This window comes from Ovis aries, chromosome 11 (genome assembly GCF_016772045.2).
Source record: "Ovis aries strain OAR_USU_Benz2616 breed Rambouillet chromosome 11, ARS-UI_Ramb_v3.0, whole genome shotgun sequence".
Lineage (NCBI taxonomy): Eukaryota > Metazoa > Chordata > Mammalia > Artiodactyla > Bovidae > Ovis > Ovis aries.
In genome coordinates, this window is record NC_056064.1 from 48,931,502 (window position 1) to 48,950,731 (window position 19,230).

The 19,230-nt window shown below is 44.4% G+C and overlaps 1 protein-coding gene across 1 annotated transcript in view; it reads right to left on the reverse strand.

The window, feature by feature from the left end:
- PITPNC1 (phosphatidylinositol transfer protein cytoplasmic 1) overlaps positions 1-19,230 on the reverse strand; it is a 262,838-nt gene that overhangs the window by 15,458 nt on the left and 228,150 nt on the right. Inside the window, exons 7-8 of the mRNA XM_015098883.4 lie at positions 5,253-5,408; positions 1,932-1,995 (exon numbers count right to left, since the gene is read on the reverse strand). Of these exons, the coding sequence (XP_014954369.1) occupies positions 1,932-1,995; positions 5,253-5,408 (220 nt within the window). The remainder of the gene's footprint in view (positions 1-1,931; positions 1,996-5,252; positions 5,409-19,230) is intronic.

Below are 19,230 nucleotides of genomic sequence, written 5' to 3' on the forward strand. Positions count from 1 at the left end.
CCCTGCACTCCAGCCATTCCTCTACTAGACGCCAGCCCACTTTTTCTCGTCCTTTACCCTGCCTCTACCCAGACTCTCTTTTCTGGTCAACAGGCTTGCAGTGTTTCGTCTTCTTAGTTAGGATGCAGCTTCCCTTTTTCATGCTGCCTTTTCTGAAAAGTCCTCGAAGGCCTCATGGTATTCCAGAGAAACCTATTACGTTGCCCTGTCTCCTGGTCTTCGAGACGGTCGAGTTTTGGCTCTTCAGGCTTCAGTTCACTGACCAAACTTCCCACCAGTTTAAGCCTATTATTCTTTGACTAGCCTTTTGAAATTCCCTTAGGATGTCAGGAAGTGTGGATGTCAGCAAGTTGGGGGAGACCAGCAGTTGTTAACTTTTGGGGTGTCCCTCTAAGAATCTGTGAAAAGCTCCCCAGAAAAAACAACTAGAAAGATCTGTTTAATGATCTGGGGAAGTAATCACAGGAGACTCTCCTTCCTCCCATCTCACAACAGACAACCATAAAGAAGTGTTGGGGAGACTTGTGATAGTGTGGCCAGTCGGTGTCGTGCTGCCTGTGAACAGCATCCCGGGTCCTGGGGGTGTGTGATTATTGTTGTTCTTTGGTTGCTGAGTCATGTCCAACTCTTTGTGACCCAATGGACTGTAGCCCGCCAGGCTCATCTGTCCATAGGATTTCCAAGGAAGAATACTGGAGGGGGTTGCCATTTCCTTCTCCAGGGGATCTTTCCAACCCAGGAATTGAACCCAAGTCTCCTACACTGGCAGGCGGATTCTTTACCACTGGGTCACTAGGGAAGCCCAGGGGCATGTGATTAAGAGAAAGCAAATGGTGATTTTTCGAAAGCATCTCTTCTAGAGGTCTGCATTTGGGCAAACCAAGGAAGAGGCAAAGATGTATTTGCTTTTCAGAAGATGTGGATCTGGGAAAACTGTGCAAAAAAAAAGAAAAAGAAAAAAAAAAAGCACACCCATAGCCTACAAAACCCTATTTTGAAAAATATGGTTCAGAAACAGCTAACAGTCACTGTCTTTGTCTGTTCAGTCCACTGTAACTTTTCACCTTAAACTTGATGCCTTCAGCTAAGAAGAGAGAGGGCACTGGTGAAACAGTGATACAGAGGCACCAAAATGCAATCGAGGTTATGCTGAGAACAAATTCAATGTGACTTAGGAAAAGGCCAAAGAGAAGAGCATTTTCATTAGGCAATCAGATCTGACCCAAGTCACCAACTGGGTGTGTTTGTTTCTTTTTATAGTCAAGGACTCAAGCCTCTGATGACTGATTCTGGGAATGTAGGGGATTCACGTGGACAAAATGATAGCACTGCAGATATGGGAAGTGTGGTTCATCCATCATGGGATGAAACAAACCTTGTTTCTTTTCACTTACTGGAAATATAGAGAACTGGTTTAATTCTTCTCGAACCATTTTTTAAAAAGCTAGAACAACAGTCTCGGTTAGAATTAAGGGGTCACCAATTTCTTTGCCCTTGAATCCTTGCAGAGTCCTTATGCTTTTGGTGAGGGAGTGTTTCAAAGGACTTAAGTCAAAGGACTGCTTTCACCTGATATGATGCTTAACGACAAGATCAAGGCAGCATTGATCTTGAGGTCTGGGATGAATTAGAGGGGTTTGAAGCCAGTCCAACAAGGATTACAGAACCCTGCACTATCAAGCATGCAAACATCAAACATACTGAGGTCCTCCTTAGCCAATAATTAAGTGCTGTGGTTATTTTAGACCAAGCTTCTGTCATTACATCTTTCTTCACTATGTCCCACGGACAATGCTACTTTCAATACAGGAAGCAATAGCTCTGCCTTCGTTGTTGTCTTTCTAGGTAGCAGTTGAAGCCAGATGGACTGAAAGTCCAAGCCAATGTGTTATGAAGTTGTTCTATAACTGATTTTGGGGGAGTTGACTTACCATACCACTCATCAACCCAAGCAAAAGCCTGTCTATGTCCAATCAGAAGAATATCTCGAACCACCTAAAAAAGCAAAAGAAGGAAGTTGACAGAATACCAGGTTTGATTAAAACGATCTGGGAAAGGAATGGTTTCCAATTCTAGGAAACCTGACAGTTACAAATTTCTCCAGCCCTCTGTCCAGATGGGATGACAATTAGAGGGAGGCATACTTACTCTCAGCCCTTTCCCATGGTGTACATATACTCGCTGTAAATTAATCTCTTTATCTTATTTGAAAGTTAGGCTGGAAGCTGTTCAAAATAATGACAACGACTTGGCAGTCACACAACAGTGACTGGAATGAGTCTCCAGGGCTGATCACCCTTGGATTTTTCTCTTCATTTATCTTTACCGAAAAACAGGTTCTACTTTCCATTTGTGGAAGGGTGTATCTCACAGGCGCCAGGAGGTCATAAATGTTGGAAATCAAGCACATTTGTTTGGATAGAAAATCACTTCCAAGACCAAAGCACTTAAAACTCTCTCTTCTCTAGTGAAGTATCCTATATATTGGTAATTGAAAAAAAAATAATTGAAGGTGTGGGATTCAAGATAAGTAGATATCTTTCTAAGCTTGGCTTTCATGTATTAGAAGTCACAGGAGGGAGCAGTTTAGTCAGCTATTATGTTAACTATTATTGAAAGTCATGAAATAAGAGACCTGAATCAGAGTAGAACATAATGGGAATGATGAACTTGATTGGAGATGAAAGGAATGAAATTCTTTCTTATGGTGACACATATTGGCAATAGAAGATTAAGAAAAGTAATTGCCAAGAGTCTGTGTGTTATACCATTTATGTGCTTTTATTTCATGGCATTCTTTTCTGGCCTTCTATCGCTATAAATATAGCATACCTTTTTACCTTTCTTAGATACTCAGTACTCTCCTTCCAACATTTCTTTCCTCCTGATAAACAAATCTAGCAATTGTCAAAAACCTCTTGTAGAAGGTTCGAGCATGTTTCAAGAAACGAAGGATTTTAATTCAGTGAATTTGCAGAAACAAGGGAAGCCTTCATAATGAAGTGTTTATTATTCCAGGCCTATGGCTATCTAGTGAGGCTTTTATGATTTGGAAGGAGGAAACATATAATGAAACTAAGAAACAACATGAAGCCATGCACACTCGAGTGCTTGAGTGTGTCAAATTCATGGAATTAAAAGAACAGCATTGAGGCGTCAGTAAATACGCCCTATTGCATTAAGCACAACACAGCTGTCTGCTGGAAACAAGAATCCAATAATGTGCTAATGGCTCGCTTTCGAACATTTTTTTCCCGTTAACTGTGAATAGATTCTTCAAAAACAAAAGGTGTTTAGAGAAAGGCATCCCTGGCACTTGAAACCCACCGCAAAGAAGAGCCTCAGACTCTCATTAGTGGCTCATGTGCCACAGCAGGTGTCTTTCGGGGGTGTTGATGACACTTCGTTATATTTGGAAATGGGCAACGGGAATGCCTATTGCTAGAGTGTAATTCTTACAGGTATTTTAAAGAAACGGATTCTCAAAACTAGAAAAGAAACACAGTGACCCCTGTGGCAATCTAAATATGTTTTGTGAGAAGATGAGATAATGAAACACACTATGGTAGGGGCCCCAGTAAGAGGAGATCATTTGTTGTTGTTTTTTTTTTTAAAAAGGTGGGATGTTGTAGGAAGTCAAGAATATACTGCCAGAGACAGACACAGAGCTGAGGCTGGAAAATATTTACTCTGGGAGCCTGGACTTTCTTCCTTCGTAATAACTGGGACACAGCAGGAAAACAGCAGGTCCCAGAACTTGATTTCTATGCGTGTCACTTGGCTCTCACCCCTGGCTGGGCAAAAACGGATTCTAGAGCTCAGTAGATTAGTACATTTCTCTGTCTCAAATTTGCTCCAGGCCCTGCTATTATCAGGAAAACAAGTTCAATCTATTTCTTGGACCCAAATTCAAGATTTACACATTTTACTATCAATTGGCTCCCCAAGCTCAGTAGACAAATCCATCTAAGTAACAAACAGCTCAGTGCATTAAGGTTAAATTCCAGTGCCCCCAAAAGAATTTCAGAAAGCTATTCTTTATCAGTTTTTAAATGGAAAAATAAACAGATATCCAGCCTATCTGGAATGTAGAGACAACTTGGATAGTACTTATTCTCATGAAAATAGGAGTTACAAAGGGCAATGCTCAGCACTGCATTTCCAATTAATTTCCATGAGGATAAGAGTTATGTTCAGTTCAGTTCAGTTGTTCAGTTGTGTCTGGCTCTGCGACCCCATGAACTGTAGCACGCCAGGCCTCTCTGTCCATCACCAACTCCTGGAGTTTACCCAAACTCATATCCATAGAGTCGGTGATACCATCCAACCATCTCATCCTCTGTCATCCCCTTCTCCTCCTGCGCTCAATCTTTCCCAGCATCAGGGTTTTCTCAAACGAGTTAGCTCTTCCCATCAGGTGGCCAAAGTATTGGAGTTTCAGCATCAACATCAGTCCTTCCAATGAACAACTGATCTCCTTTAGGATGGACTGGTTGGATCTCCTTGCAGTCCAAGGGACTCTCAAGAGTCTTCTCCAACACCACTGTTCAAAAGCATCAATTCTTCTGCGGTCAGCTTTCTTTATAGTCCAACTCTCACATCCATACATGACTACTGGAAGAGTTATGTTAGAAGCACCCAATAAACTTAAATCATCACTAAATGGGTTCCTGCTACAAAATTAACATGTTTAGCCAAAGGAGGTATACAACTAAAACCTGTGTTTTGAGCTTGCCCATAATTCTTTGGTAACAGAGTTATTGAAAGGGCAGAAATGCTGGGGTACGTCATCTAAAGGGACCCCTGGGGTTTCTTCTGCCTCTTGGGGCATCTTTTACTTCAGGTGTCTACATTTGCAGGATCTTTTGAGCGAGGACTATCCTTGCGGGGGCAGGGCACACAAATAAACCCTGTGCCTCTGCCTGGAACCTGAGTGCCCAAGTACCAAGTACAAGAACCTCTCTTTGGAACTAGGATAGCCCGAGAGAACCGTACTTTGAGAGCCCAACTTCCTGAGTATACTCACCCAATAGACATGGAAGTCACAAAATGAGAGATGAAGCGTAAAATATCTGTTAGTAGAAGAAAGTTAAACAGTAGGCAAAATTCATTCTCATGGAAACAGGGTTTTCTAGATGCAGGTAACTTGTGTTGGTTCAGTGCTTACACATCTGTTGGGCATTGGGCACTCTGGCTCACAACAAAGACAGTTACTGTGCCCACAGCCCAGGAACTGCCAACCATTCACTTACCTTGTGTACAAATTGTTCCACTCTGGTTTGAAGCCCCCAGACCTCGAACTTCACGGTCACCAGCTTGTAGGAACACATGATGGGCTGATGACTGTCTCTCCAGCCTTCCCTTAACTGTCCTCGTCCTGTCTTCTCTGACTTGAAGTGTTTAGGATCCTGGAGGGAAAAATAGATCAAAGAAATGATAACTTAAAAGTTCAACCATCATTTTTATGAAATAAATGAATACAGAAAGCTAAGTGAAAGAAACCAGTCACCATAATAAGTACCTCAAGGAAATGAGTGCTTCTGGGGAGGGAAGGGGTGGTGATCTCGAGTGTGGCTATGTAGCATTTTTGAATCTTCGGTACCAACTATGCCATGCTACCACCTGAACCAACCCAGGAACTGCCATTGAAATTATAGGTATAGACCTGGGAAGATTATGGTGATAACGTCATATATGAAAAAGGCATAAGCATAGAGTTTGGTCCATAGCAAGTGCTCAGCTGATGTTGGCCATTATTGTCCTTCCCAAGGCAGTCAGTGAAGCCTCTGATGCTCAGCCCTACAGTCCAGGGAAGAGACAGCAATGCCTTTCCAAAGCACCCTGGAATTGCTGGTAAAAGATCTGATGTTTAAGACGATGGGACTATTTCCTGCCTGACTTGTGTTCTTACACCACAAAATGCCAGCAGGACCAAAGAGAGGAGACCAATAGATCCAGAGAATAGCACGAGATTATAGGAGATAATCTCCAAAGATGGCCCCCATTCACCCCCTCCCTCACTGTGCCTGTGTGTTTGTTGTTTCTCTCACCAAGCTGTGGAGGCTACTTCCCCTCCTCATGAATCTAGACTGGTCTGTGACTTGCTTTCACCAAAAGAATGTGGCAGAAGAGGCACTGTGTCAGTTTGGGTCTTTGAGAGAAGCTGGAAACCAGAAGTCTGCCACAATGCAAAATGTCTTGTTTGATTATCCTGAGACCATCATGGAGTGAGGAAGCCCAAGCCAAGCCTGCCACACGGAGGGCCATGTGGAGAGAGGCTCACTCATTCTGGCTGAGAAGCCAGGCACATGAGCAATAAAGGCATCTTTAATATTTCAGCTCAAGCCTATACCATGAGGAACAGGAGATCCTGGCCAGCTAAGCCCAGTTGAGATGGCAGAATTGTGAGAACTACCACACTGTTGTTTTAAATCACTAAATTCTGTTTTCCTAAATGGCTAGTCAGTCATCCTATTACTGGCTTATATATTCCTTCTTTTTTTTCCTCCACACCATGCCGCTTGTGAGATCTTAATTCCCCAACCAGAGACTGAACCCAGGCAGTGAAAGCACAGAGGCCTAACCACTGGACCGCCAGGGAATTCCCATAAGCTGCTAAATTCTGGAACGAACTGTTACTTAGCAAAAGAACAAAACAGAAACATCATGTGGATTCCAAGCAGATGTAATAACTGGATCTCCAAAGACAAAAGGGAAGGAATGCTGCTTTTGTTCTTTGCCAGCACTCTCCAAAAGTTCGTACCATTAGCTACATCCACAAAAACTACACACGAGGAAATGCACAGCTGCCAGGCCATTCCTGCAACTTAAAATACAAAAGCTGGAGTTAAACAGGGGAAGCTGGTTCCTTTCCCCATCTGCCCTTTGACTTTCCCACAAGAGGGACATGATGGTGAATAATGAGCTCACCAACAACTATCTTGAGGCTCAAAAGACATGGCTGCCACACTGTGACTGGTCAGAATATACAAAGGCAGACCCTCATGAACCTGAGTGACAGTTGTCCTGCTCCAGGTAGCAACTGGGTAAACAAAGGATAGTTGCAGAGCCAGCAAGCAGTTGAAAGCAAGAGGCCAAAGCTCCTGGCAACCCAGACATGTAAGGGACAAAGGACCCAGCAAACAAAGCAAGTGTGGCTGTGGCCTGAGCTGCCTTCATCTGTCTCAGGTCCTGTGCAGCGGGCCTGAGAAAGGCCTGCAGACGGAGGTCCCTGGGTCAGCTGGGTGCACCCCACACACGCCTTCCCAGCACTAGTACCTGATTCATGGACTAGCCCCAGCTTGTTCCTTCCGCTGACCACTGCGGAACTTGAAACGATACCTATTGTAGAATCTCCATGTAGATTCCAGACATCTCAAGAATGAAATAAGGCTCTGCAATATTAAATGTGAAACACTGGTAGACTGCATTTCCAAAGTCCTTAAAACTTGCGAGGCCTCACGGCAAACTTCGGATCTGAGAAAGATTAGAAAAGTACTGCCTGCAGTGAAAACTATGGAGACGCTTACATTTGTGTGTGGTTCCTTTTCCTCATGGAACTACAAAAGTGTAAAATGATATCAGGCTATCATGAAATAAAGCTTTGGGAAAAGGTCAGAAGAGTGTATTGTATTTTCAAGAGGCAGAATGGGATTTTTCAGTTGGAAGTGGTGATTTGACTTCATACCCTTGGTTTTATGGATAAGGACACTGAGGCCTCAAAGAAAGAAATGTTTTTTGTCCTCAAACCATAGGCGCTTGGTAACAGGTTTGGGACAAGAATACTAGCCTCCCCTAGTTCTAGCCCAATGTTCTTTCCACTACATTTAGTTTTAATATTAAACAGAAAAAGGGTGTTTTTGTTATAGCCAGATGCCAAAGAAGCAATTAACAATTGGGCTTTTTATGGCAACAGTGTGTTGATTTTTTGAGAGTCTGGTGTCATATCCACAGCTGCTGATTTCATCTAGTAAATCTCATACATGGCCTATAATTAGGGATTCACTTTCAAAGAGCTAGAGGGAAGTAAGGGAGAAGGATTTACCAAAGGACTCCATTAATTCAAAACTCAAGATCAGAAATGAACATCCAGCTGAATGCCTCTGGATGACAATAAGCAAAATAAATAAATATACAAATAAAAAATTTTAAAATCCAACCCAACCACTAGGTCTTATTTGAAGCATTCTGATCACTTCAAATATCCCCCTTTACACAGTCTACCCCTTCCCCTCTATTCATTTTCCCTACCTTGTCCCCAAGTACTCATTTCTCTTGAAATCATTACCTTCTAATCTCATTCTCTCACTTGGGTTTGTGAACATAAATATCTAAACTGTCCCATTCATACAGCAGTTGACCTTCCTTACAACTTAAAAATTTTATTTTTAAAATTTCTAGTTTGTTTCTTTCTTTGGCTATAGTATTTTGTATTCTGATCGTATTTCGTATCATATAGTATAGTATTTCATATAGTATTTTGATTCTGATTCAAGCTCAGTTGTATTATTGATTTTTAATAAAGTAACTGGATTGTTTTATGTTTTAAACTTTGATTTCCAGGTTTTCTTATTTTAAAATAAAATTTATAAACCTCTGACTTCATCTTGATGCTGAAAAGTTGGCCTCTGTGCAATGGTGCTGAACCAAATTTTGCAGACAGTTTTGGGTGAAGCAGAAGAGAACAGCTTTATTGCTTTGCTAGGCAGAGGGGAGCAAAGTGGGCTTGTGCCTCAAAAATTGTGAGTTTCCAACCTGGGAGGATTTGGTGAGGAGTTTTATATCAATGCTTTAAGGGTAGAGTTGCAGTAAGGATGGGGTGTATGCAGAGCCCACAGGCCTTCAATCTGACCTTAGATGGTCTCCTGATGAGTTTCTTTGGTTCCTTTAGTCTGGCCTCAGGTGGTCTCCTCCCTGTTGCTGCATCCCCTCCCTTCCCTGACTCTCGTTGTTCAGTTGCTCAGTCGTGTCCGACTCTTTGCGACCCCATGGTCTGCAGCACGCCAGGCTTCCCTGTCCGTCACCGTCTCCTGGAGCTTGCTCAAATTCATGTTCTTTGAGTCGGTGATGTGACCCAACCATCTTGTCCACTGTCGTCTCCTTCGCCTCCTGCCTTCAGTCTTGCCCAGGATCAGGGTCTTTTCCAGTGAGTCGGCTCTTCACATCAGGTGGCCAAAAATGTATGGGGCTTCAGCTTCAGCATTAGTCCTTCCAATGAATATTCAGGATTGATTTCCTTTAGGATTGACTGCTTCCCCATCTATTGGCCATGAAGTGACAGGACTAGATGCCATCATCTTAGTTTTTTTGAATGATTTGCAATGGTTAGAATCTGCCCTTTGGGACTCAGGGAAGGTCATGGAGGTTGAAGTCTATTCCTTACACACAAGAAAAGGGGACAGGAAAAGGCCCCCTAAACCACAGATCTCCTGGAGCCAAGAGAAGCTAGAAGAGGCAAGAAAGGATTTTCCCTTAGAGCCTCACTGTCACTAAGAACTTCTATTGTCCAGAACTGTGAGACAAACCTCAGAGGATGAGGAGGTTAAATCCCCACTGCCTCTGATCAAATTTGTCTTGGGTGGGGTCTCTGCATCCAGCATTTCAGAAGCTTCCCAGGTGCCGAGTTTAACCACTGCACTAAGGTACAAGTATCATCTCTGTGCTCCAAACGAGGAGCCTGAAGTTCAGAGATAACAGCTGACGTATCCACAGTCTAGGACTCAAGCTCAGGTCAAACCGACTCCCAGACCTGGGCTCCCTGCACCTAGACTATGACGATTCTCATCTGAAATTCTGGCACAATCGGTCAGAGGGGAGCTGGGATCTCCTCATCGGCATGAAGGTGTTAATACTAACTCCACTGTGGGACTGTGCGGGCTGCTGTGCTGTGGGCTTAAGCGGGATGTCGGGAAGTCCACAGCCCAGTACCCAACCGGTGACATATGAGACACATGGGATGTCCCAGAGTGATAAGAAGCATATGACACTGAAACATCCTTGAGGGATACCACAAGTCAACTTCCTCAAATCTCAGGAAGCTCCTCAGAAGAAAGGAAGCAGGAGTATCTGAAGCGCTGCACGATTACTTCATTGTTATCCTGTGGTTGAGTGTATAGAAAAATGATTGCCAAAAAACATGGCTGTCCACCATCATGCTGGTGTCTTTGTGCCAGTGAGAGGCAGTTGGGCATTTCCACTTTCTGGAAGCTGTTGCCCACCAGTGTCTGTAACGATGGTGGTGAAAGAAATCCCAAGAACAGAGTTTTTGCTTATTGAATGCTTATGACTAGGTTCTGGGCCAAGAACAAGTGAGTCTTCAATATTTGACTCATTTCCTTTCCCTCTTTCTCTTATGTTTCAGGAACAAAGTTGACAAAGCAGAGAGCAAGGCAGATTGCCCCACTGTAGGCTGCTCCCTTAGAGGAAGGGATTGTACTGATGGCACCAGGTTCTGAAACTACATGAGGGCACACACAGGAGATGGTCTATGCAAGCTGGGAGCTTCCCTGGCAGGTGGACACCCTCCGCGGCTATCTCCCCATGTTGGGATGGGCCAGCCTTGCATCAGACAATCTGAGCATCCTCAGGGTTATTAATAGCTTTCCTCCTGAAGAGCTGAGAGCTACACAGAAATAAATGCAATCCTTTCCTTTCAGTAATCTTCCCAGCTAGGGTGGAGCATGTTTCCCTAACGGGGAACCCAGCTGTATGTAAGTTTGCTAAGGTGGCCGTTCAAAGTACCACAAATGGGCTGGCTTGAACAGCAGAAATGTACTCTCTCAGGATTCTGGAGGCCAGAGGTCTGAGATCAAGGTGCTGGTGAGGTCGGTTCCCACTGGGGGCTGTGAAGAGGAATCTGTCTTGCCCCTCTGTGCTAGCTCTGGTGGTTTGGTTTGCTGAGAATTTTGGTGTTTCTTGACTTGCAGATGTATATTCTGGTCATATGGTGCTCACCCCGTGCGTCTCCGCATCATCGTCCTTCTGTGCACGTCTGTTTCTGCATCTAAACTGCCCCCTTTCCTAAGGACACAGTCATACTGGATCAGGCACACCGAACCTCACTTTCACTTGATTACCCCTGTAAAGATCCTATTTCCACATAAGGTTACTCTCTCAGGTATTGAGGGTCAGGACTTCAACATATCTCTTTTGGGGGGCACCCAGGTCAACCTCTAACACCAAGTCAGAGAGGTTTTCACAAGAGAAATCTAGGTTCCCCTATGACTCCTCCATAGCGTGTTCGTCCACTCGGTCAATGCTCCTGCTTTGAGGGCCCCGCCCTGCAGTTGGCTAGCTGGGAAGGTGCCAGTCTGCAAGTTCCTCTGGCTGGGGGTTTCTAAATTCATCCACAGCAAGAGCCCTGGCTCTGAATCTCATCGGTGCTCCCTAGGCCTGGCAGATGGCAAATTGGACGCTTGTTGTTAAAGCCCATCTGTATGGAGGGAGCTGAGCTGGTGCCAGGGCTTCTCCCCGGGGCCAGATGGAACATACTGGCCACCCTTCCTTCGGCGCGGGCGCATCTCCTTTAGAAGGCTTCCTCCTTCCTCACCCCGGAGGTCGGTCACACCTTCGGGTTTCATCTATCTCACACCTGGACAAAGCAGAACAAAGATGACGCTAAGGGCTTTGATTAGTGCAGCCGACGTGAAACTGTGTCCCTGCGTTTGTCAGGATCTGTCTCATACCTGGGAGGTGCAAGGAGAAACCCGCAGGAGGTCTCAGCCTAGATGGAGCACAGCTTGCATCTCCAAGGCAATATTATTGGCCGACATTCACTGAGATATAAAGTCTCTGTGATTAATTACTCTTTCAATCTGAACCACAAAGGACTATAGCCAACAGGGGCTTGCCCTGTTAATTGAAATTAGAAGTCTTTGATAAATGTTAAATGAAAAAGGGCTAAGCAGTCACTGGCTAGGAAATACTACATTATGTAACTACAATGCTCAGCCCTCAAGTAAGGATGAACTAACCTATCTGAAAGACATCGTTTTTTTTCCTGCATTTGGGAACTTTTCTTGAAGACTCCAAGGTGGTATTATTTTCATTCTCCTTTAATGAATGGCCCTTTTGATCAGGTTAAGATTTAGCCCCTAATTTGGACCAACGTTTCTTTTGCACAGCTTGCAGGATCTTAGTTCCCCAACCAGGGATTGAACCCCGGGCTCTTGGTAGTGAAAGCATTGAGTTCTAACCACTGGACTGCCAGGGGATTCCCTGGACCAACATTTCTTGAACGTGAATCCTAAAAGGGATGCACAGAAAAATTAAAGAGCCTTCAAAGAAGTTAGTCCCCAAAGACCACATAGTAAAGGATTCTATTCATATGAAGTGTCCAGAACTGGGAAATCCAGAGACAGGAAAATTAGTGACTGCCTAGGGCTGGGTTGGGATTGAGGGTAAAAGAGTAGGGGGTGTGATAGCTACAGCATACAGGGTTTCTTTATTGGGCTGGTGAACATGTTTACAATTCGATTGTGAGGATGGTTACCCACATCAGTGAATAGACTAAAATCCACTGAATTCTATACTTTAAATGGGTGAATTGTATGGTACATGAGCTGGATCTCATAAAGGTATTTAAAAAAAAACCCAAAAAACCCAACAGAATTAAGGAGCTTTCAGTGCACTTGAAAATTGACCAAAAACTTTACTGAAAGGTCACCTGCTATGCATCAGTTTAAAAAAATAAAACCCTAAATGCAAATTGTGGCCAGAAGCAGCCACTTCTTGCTTTGTTAGCAGTTAATACCTAAAGTGCTATTTTTAAAGCATTTGCTCTTGGCACTAGCGTGTACAGCACACACAGAGTGATTTGTGCTAGTCCTCTGCAGAGCGACTCTCTTAAAGGAACTTGACTCAGAAGGTGTGTCTGACATGCAGAAAGGCAGAGAAAAAGGTGGCTGTGGTGGTGGGGGGAGTGTTTTGGTGGGTGTTCTGAGCCCTTCGCGGTTCTAATTCAGGGCCAGAAAAACTCAAGACTCTACTTGAAGAAGAGGAAGTGTGAGAATGGAAAATTTGAGCTAACTGCAAAACCATTGAGTAGTCAAAGGCCTCTAGCCTTGAGGGTGATGCCTTTTAGGGGCTATGGAAAAGATGAAGGCAAAAGAGAACCCTAAGAGAGGTGGTCAGGAGAAAGTGGAGGATGGAAGGAGGGAAAAGTCACGAAACTAGTTAATGCTTGTCAAATACTTGCTGGGAACCAGACTCTGGATCCAGCACTTTGGGTACACTCTTATTTAATCTTTGTGATAGAAGAAATATATGTGAGGTGACTCAGGGTGCGGTCCCTAGATGCCTCAGGATAGGGCTGGGTCTCAGAAAGACTGTTTAGTCGGCTCTCCTCTGGGGTGGGGAGAAGAGAGAGGGTGGAGACTGAAATATACAAACGCTTGACAATGAGATCTGCAGAGCTTCCGGGCTGGTGAACACATCTCTGTGCTGGGGCTGCGGGTGGCAGGGGGCATGCCTGGAGAGGGCATGCAAGCTTGTACCCCTCTCCCTTATACTTGCTCTATGCATTTTACCCATGTGGCTGCTCCTGAACTGTACTCTTTCTGAAAAAAATGAGTAATTGTAGATCAACTGTTTTCCTAAGTTCTGTGAGCCTTCCCGGCAAATTCTTGAATGTGAGGATGATGCTGCGGGAGGAAGGGAAAAATAACCATAGTGTGGTGGCCTTGGGCTTGTGACTGGCATCTGAAGTGCAAGTGGTCTTGTAGGACTGGTTCCTTGAACTTGTGCTATATGATGCTAAAGAAGGGAAGTGTCAGAACTGAATTATTGACACTTGGTTGGTATCAGAGAATTGGAGAATTTGTGGGTCTTGGAGCAAACAGAAATTCCCTCACTACAAAACCTCTCAAGTAGTATGCTATTATCTTCATTTTGTATAATGTCCAAAAGAATGCCCCCTTCCTATTTCCAGACTCTCTCTCCACAGCTCTAACTCAGCATCCTTGCCATAGGCTCCTTCCACAAGCCTCCTCCTTCAGAAATCTCCAGATGGGAAGCAAGCACCAATCAGTCTCTACGTTCCCCTACGAACTTCTAGGGCCACTCTGCAGCCTTGCCCCAGACTCATGAGATGGCAGAGTTGTGTGCGGATCTGCAGGTCCCCAGCTTGGCAAATAGCCTTTTTTTTTTTTCCACCAGATACTCCATGGGGTCGCAAAGAGTCAGACATGACTAAGTGACTTTCACTTTCACTTCAATTTCTGTAATTAATTCTCTTGGAATACTTCCTTCACATGGCTTTGGGGTTAGGCAAGGGTCAGGATGACTCTGAGAATTCCCCTCCCCCATCACCAAACACGGACTGGGAATGGAGGAGAGATGGAAGACAGGCGCCATGGCAAGAGGGCCAGCTGAGCCACCTGGGCCAGTCCTGGGCCAGTCCTGACCTCACTGATGACCAGCTGCTGGGGAATGTGGAATTACAGCTTCTCCTTGTCCCCAGCTTTGGGTCTGGTTCCCAATTTCAGAGCAACAAGAGATGGCTCCCTATTATCCTGTTATACAAAGCTAATCTGCTCCTTCAGGCAGAGATGACTTTTTATGTATAAAATCACCTCTAATCAAAACCAGTAAAGTTATTCAAGGGCACACCAGGAGAGGATCCCCTGCCTTACTACATGTGACAGTGAGAGGCCAGGCACCAGCTCTCCTAATAGCCTGGAAGCCAAGCTCTTCCCAGAAAGGAGTGCCATTAGGACCTGGCTCTGCTGGCAGACTTTGAGCTGGGACTGCATGTTGTGGACTGTCCGCACTCACTCTGATCTTAGCTGTGCTCTTTGGACACTTGGTATGAAACATGACTAAGCATATCATCTATCCATACCGAGGATGTACAATTTGGCCCATAGATAGCATAAGTTCCTGAAATCAAAAGCTGGTAATAGACTAACAAATATTCTTGATATTGCAACATAGCAGCAGTGATCAGCACTGGATTCACTGTCCCTGAATCTAAGCTTGCTCCTCATATACAGTATTATTTTGGGAAACCTGGACCTTCACCTTGTTGAACAGAAACAGGGGTAGAGACAGTCAATAAGCTCTGTATTTGGAGGCAATAAAAGATTCCCATTTTTAAAGCTGGAATAGATTTCAAACTTATTTTAGCTTTGGAACTCATTTTGTTTTTCAAAATACATTATTTAGGGGACTGCCCTAGTGGTCCAGGGGTTAAGAATATGCCTTCCAATGCAGGGGATGTGGGTTCGATCCCTGGTTGGGGAACTAATATCCCACATGTTGTGGGGCAATTAAGCTCGTACACTGCAACTACAGGGCCCATGGGCTCTGGAGCCCACACACGACAACTAGTGAGATGCCCACATGCTCCAACTCAGACCGGAGGCAACCAAAACTAATTAACTAAATAAAAAACTGCAAGCTGCAGCTTATAAAAAACACTATTTGGAATCCCAATATATAAAGCAGGTAAAAATGAAGAGTGGATTCTTTGTACTATTTCAACCTTCATTATTTGAATTCCCTGGTGGCTCAGATGGTAAAGAATCTGCCTGGAATGCAGGAGACCCAGATTCAACCCCTGGGTTGGGAAGATCCCCAGGAGAAGGGAATGGCAACCCACTCCAGCATTCTTGTCTGGAAAATCCCATGGATAGCGGAGCCTGGCGGGCTACAGTCCAGAAGGTCGCAGAGCTGGACACGACTGAGTGCCCCCCACGTTCACTTTCATGTCATTGCGTACTGGGCTCAAGAAGCACCTCTGTGGGGCCCTAGGTTCTGTGGAGCAGAACTGAATGGGGGACCACAAAAGCTGTGGAATGAGACACCCATGGGGGAATTTCTGATTCAGCAACTACTACCTGTGTGTACCTGGGCAAATTATTTAACTACAGGACTGCTGTGGGGATGATAAAAATAAGAGGAGGAATGCTGCCCAAATTGGAAGTTGGTGAGTGTTTGCTTTAGGGGCTGTGACTTTTATTTTGCCTTTAATGGGCTCCTGTATTATTCAGTTGTGGGATGGCCAGGTTTTGTTTTTTTCCAGACAAGGTTTGCTTCAATCACTATTATTTACCTATAAGATGGGGAGTCAACTTTCATGAGATCATTAAAGCTAAGGAGGGGGCCTTCTGTGGTGGTCCAGTGGCTAAGACTCCATGCTCCCAATGCAGGGGGCCCAGGTTTGACCCCTCGTCAGGGAAATTGATCCCATATGCCACAACTAAAGATCCCGAGTGATGCAACCAAGACCCTGCTAAGTCACTTCAGTCGTGTCCGACTCTGTGCGACCCCATAGACGGCAGCCCACCAGGCTCCCCCATCCCTGCGATTCTCCAGGCAAGAACACTGGAGTGGGTTGCCATTTCCTTCTCCAATGCACGAAAGTGAAAAGTGAAAGTGAAGTCGCTCAGTCATGTCTGACTCTTAGCGACCCCATGGACTGCAGCCCACCAGGCTCCTCCACCCATGGGATTTTCCAGGCAAGAGTACTGGAGTGGGGTGCCATTGTATAGTCAAAATAAATAAATACATATTAAAAAAAAAAGTTAAAGAGGGTAACCGAGGGACTGGAAAGGCCTTTCCTCTTACTTACTCTGTCTTTCCCAGCGATTCCCCATTTACTGGGTCGTTGAGATTTGGGGTTAGCGAATTACATTTCAGAAGGAAACAAATATCTAGAGTGTTTTTTAAAGACAGACAACAGTGTCTGTACCTTCAGCTTTGCCTGAAGGAGCCAGCTTGATGGGGCAGGAGAAGCACAATCTTTGAAATTTGAATCAAGGCTTCCTGAAACATTGGCAAGCTACTGGGACTTTCTGAGCCTCAGTTTCCCTATCTGTAAAATGGAAACAATATCTATTCTACTTTGTAGTTAGCATTAAAGGATATAAGTGAATAAAATAACTTAGCAAGGACTTTTCTTTTTCTCGAAAGTTAGTTCCTGTCCTTCTGAAGTCAGGTTTAGCAATTCGGTGAGAAATCTATTAAAATTTCTAAGGCCCAAGTTAATGAGCTGGTAATTGTATGTCTTTCTTTGGGTCCCTTAACAATAAAAGATGAAGACAAGCAACTTAATAGCACCTATTCTTTCCTGGATATTTTTGGAGCAGAAGCTGAACAGTTAGTTGTACTTGGAGTCTGCAAAAAAATTAGAAGAAGTGGAGGAGGCAATCACTGGGTCAGGTCTTATTTCTCAAGGGGAAAAAATACCACTTCCATCATCCCAGTCACAGCTCTAGATTCTTAGAGCTAGCTGGGAAATGGCTTGGGCTAGACCTAGCCAGAGGACCTGATGGACACTGACCATTGTTTTTAATTAAAGAAAATAAATTTGGAAGATCCGAAGACGGCCCCCAACTCAGAAGCAACTTAGGAGAAAACTGCACAAATGTATATTATAAAAACACTACTGGCTGGCAAGGAAGGCATTGAGTATGACTCTACAGATGACAGATGGGATCAGATTCTCAACAGATGGAATGAAATTCAAAGGTACTGACCCCTCCCTCGGTAGGGGAATGGGCAGTCTTCCAGGCTTACGTTGCTGTTTCCTTTTGCCTCTACAAAATTAAGTAACAATAAAATGCTTTTAAAATGTGACCATGGTAAATGCTTCTCTTCTAGGCAGAATTTCCTTGCCTTGAATGGATAACAGATGCGACAAGGTACTGGTTCCCTTGGTCCCTGGGTGAGAAGACTGGGCTTCCTGACCCTGCGGGTGGTCCTCTGTGATGAGGAGCTCCCTGACACGCCAGTCAAAACTGATCATTTTCTATGTGCACCATGCCATGAAAAAGGCTGGGATGCTCTGCTCGGAGGCTTTCTTTCCCCCTAAAACTGGCCCATTTATCCTTGTTTCCCATCTTACTGCATCTGGTTAGGTAGGTCCAGAGAGGGTTCTGGGTATCTACATTTTTTGGAAGCTCCTAAGGGGATTTTACTCTGATTTGGGAACTCTGCTCTAAGGGTCAAGAAGTTCTGGTGTTTTAATAAGACAAAAAAATAGCAGGGGCTGATGTAGGTGACCCAAGTTCTGAGCAAGGTGTGGATTTAATGTTTGCTTTCTTGAAAGTACACAGGGGAGGTTCTCCATGAGATGGGACTGAGGAAGAGCTTGGTTGCATCTGTTCACTTTTGGTTGAAAGCCTTGGGCCCTTTGGACCCTGCTTCCTTCTTTTAAAGTCTTAACTCTTACTCTTCTAAAATATACTTGGGGACTTCCCTGGTGGTTCAGTGGGTTCAGAACCCACCTGCCAATGCAGGGGGCATGGGTTTGATCTCTGGTCCAGGAAGATTCCACATGCTGCAACTACTGAAGACTTCACACCTTAGAATCCATGCTCTGCAACAAGGGAGGCCACCACAATGAGAAGCCCACGCACTGCGACTAGAGAGAGTAGCCCCTGCTCGCTGCAGCTAGAGAAAGCTCACGTGCAGCAACAGAGACCTAGTGCAGCCATAATTAATTAAAACATTAAGTAAAATACACCTGGTAAAAGGCTTATGGAAATCAGTTGATAAAATGCTCAAACTGCCTTGGGAAGCATCCTGGACCCCAGGGCCACAGAGTATCCTAATTTGGCACAACAAACAGTAAATGTAACCTCTAAAGTTTCTTAGGGGGTGAACTATCAGAGGCACATGCCAGTCTGAATTCAGGTTAAACAATAACAGAAGTAATAATAACACATTTTTAAAAAAGTCTCAGCTGTACAAATGGCTCTGTTTTCTGAAGGATCTTGCTATACATGCAGCAAACTCTGTCATCTTGTGAACTGGAGTGACTGACATCAACTCTCTGCTTCTTTTCTCCATTCATGCCAACAGGTAAAAAGCAACATGCAAACTGATGTCCACAGCCCCACTCATGGCAGCCACTTTCCAAAGACACTTGGTTTCTGCTGAGCAACCACACCAGCAACGCATCTGCAGATCTCAACGCCAGCATCAAAACAGGGAGAAGGGAACATTTATTAAATGTTAACTACGTGCCAGGACTGGGCATGTTAATGCCTTGCCTTTCACATCATCTCACTGCATCTCATCTCATCTCTCCAGCCATCCACTCATTTGAATGGAAGAAGAGATTCAAAATGGTGAATCAGTGGTGCTGATGAAGCCCAATGGCTGTGATCACCTGGGAGGCCTCCCTAAGTGCATACCCGCTGATACAACAATTTCACTTTTAGAAAGTATTCTACATAAATATTAAAACTAAAGAATCGAATCGCCAGTCTATGTCTGACGCAGGAT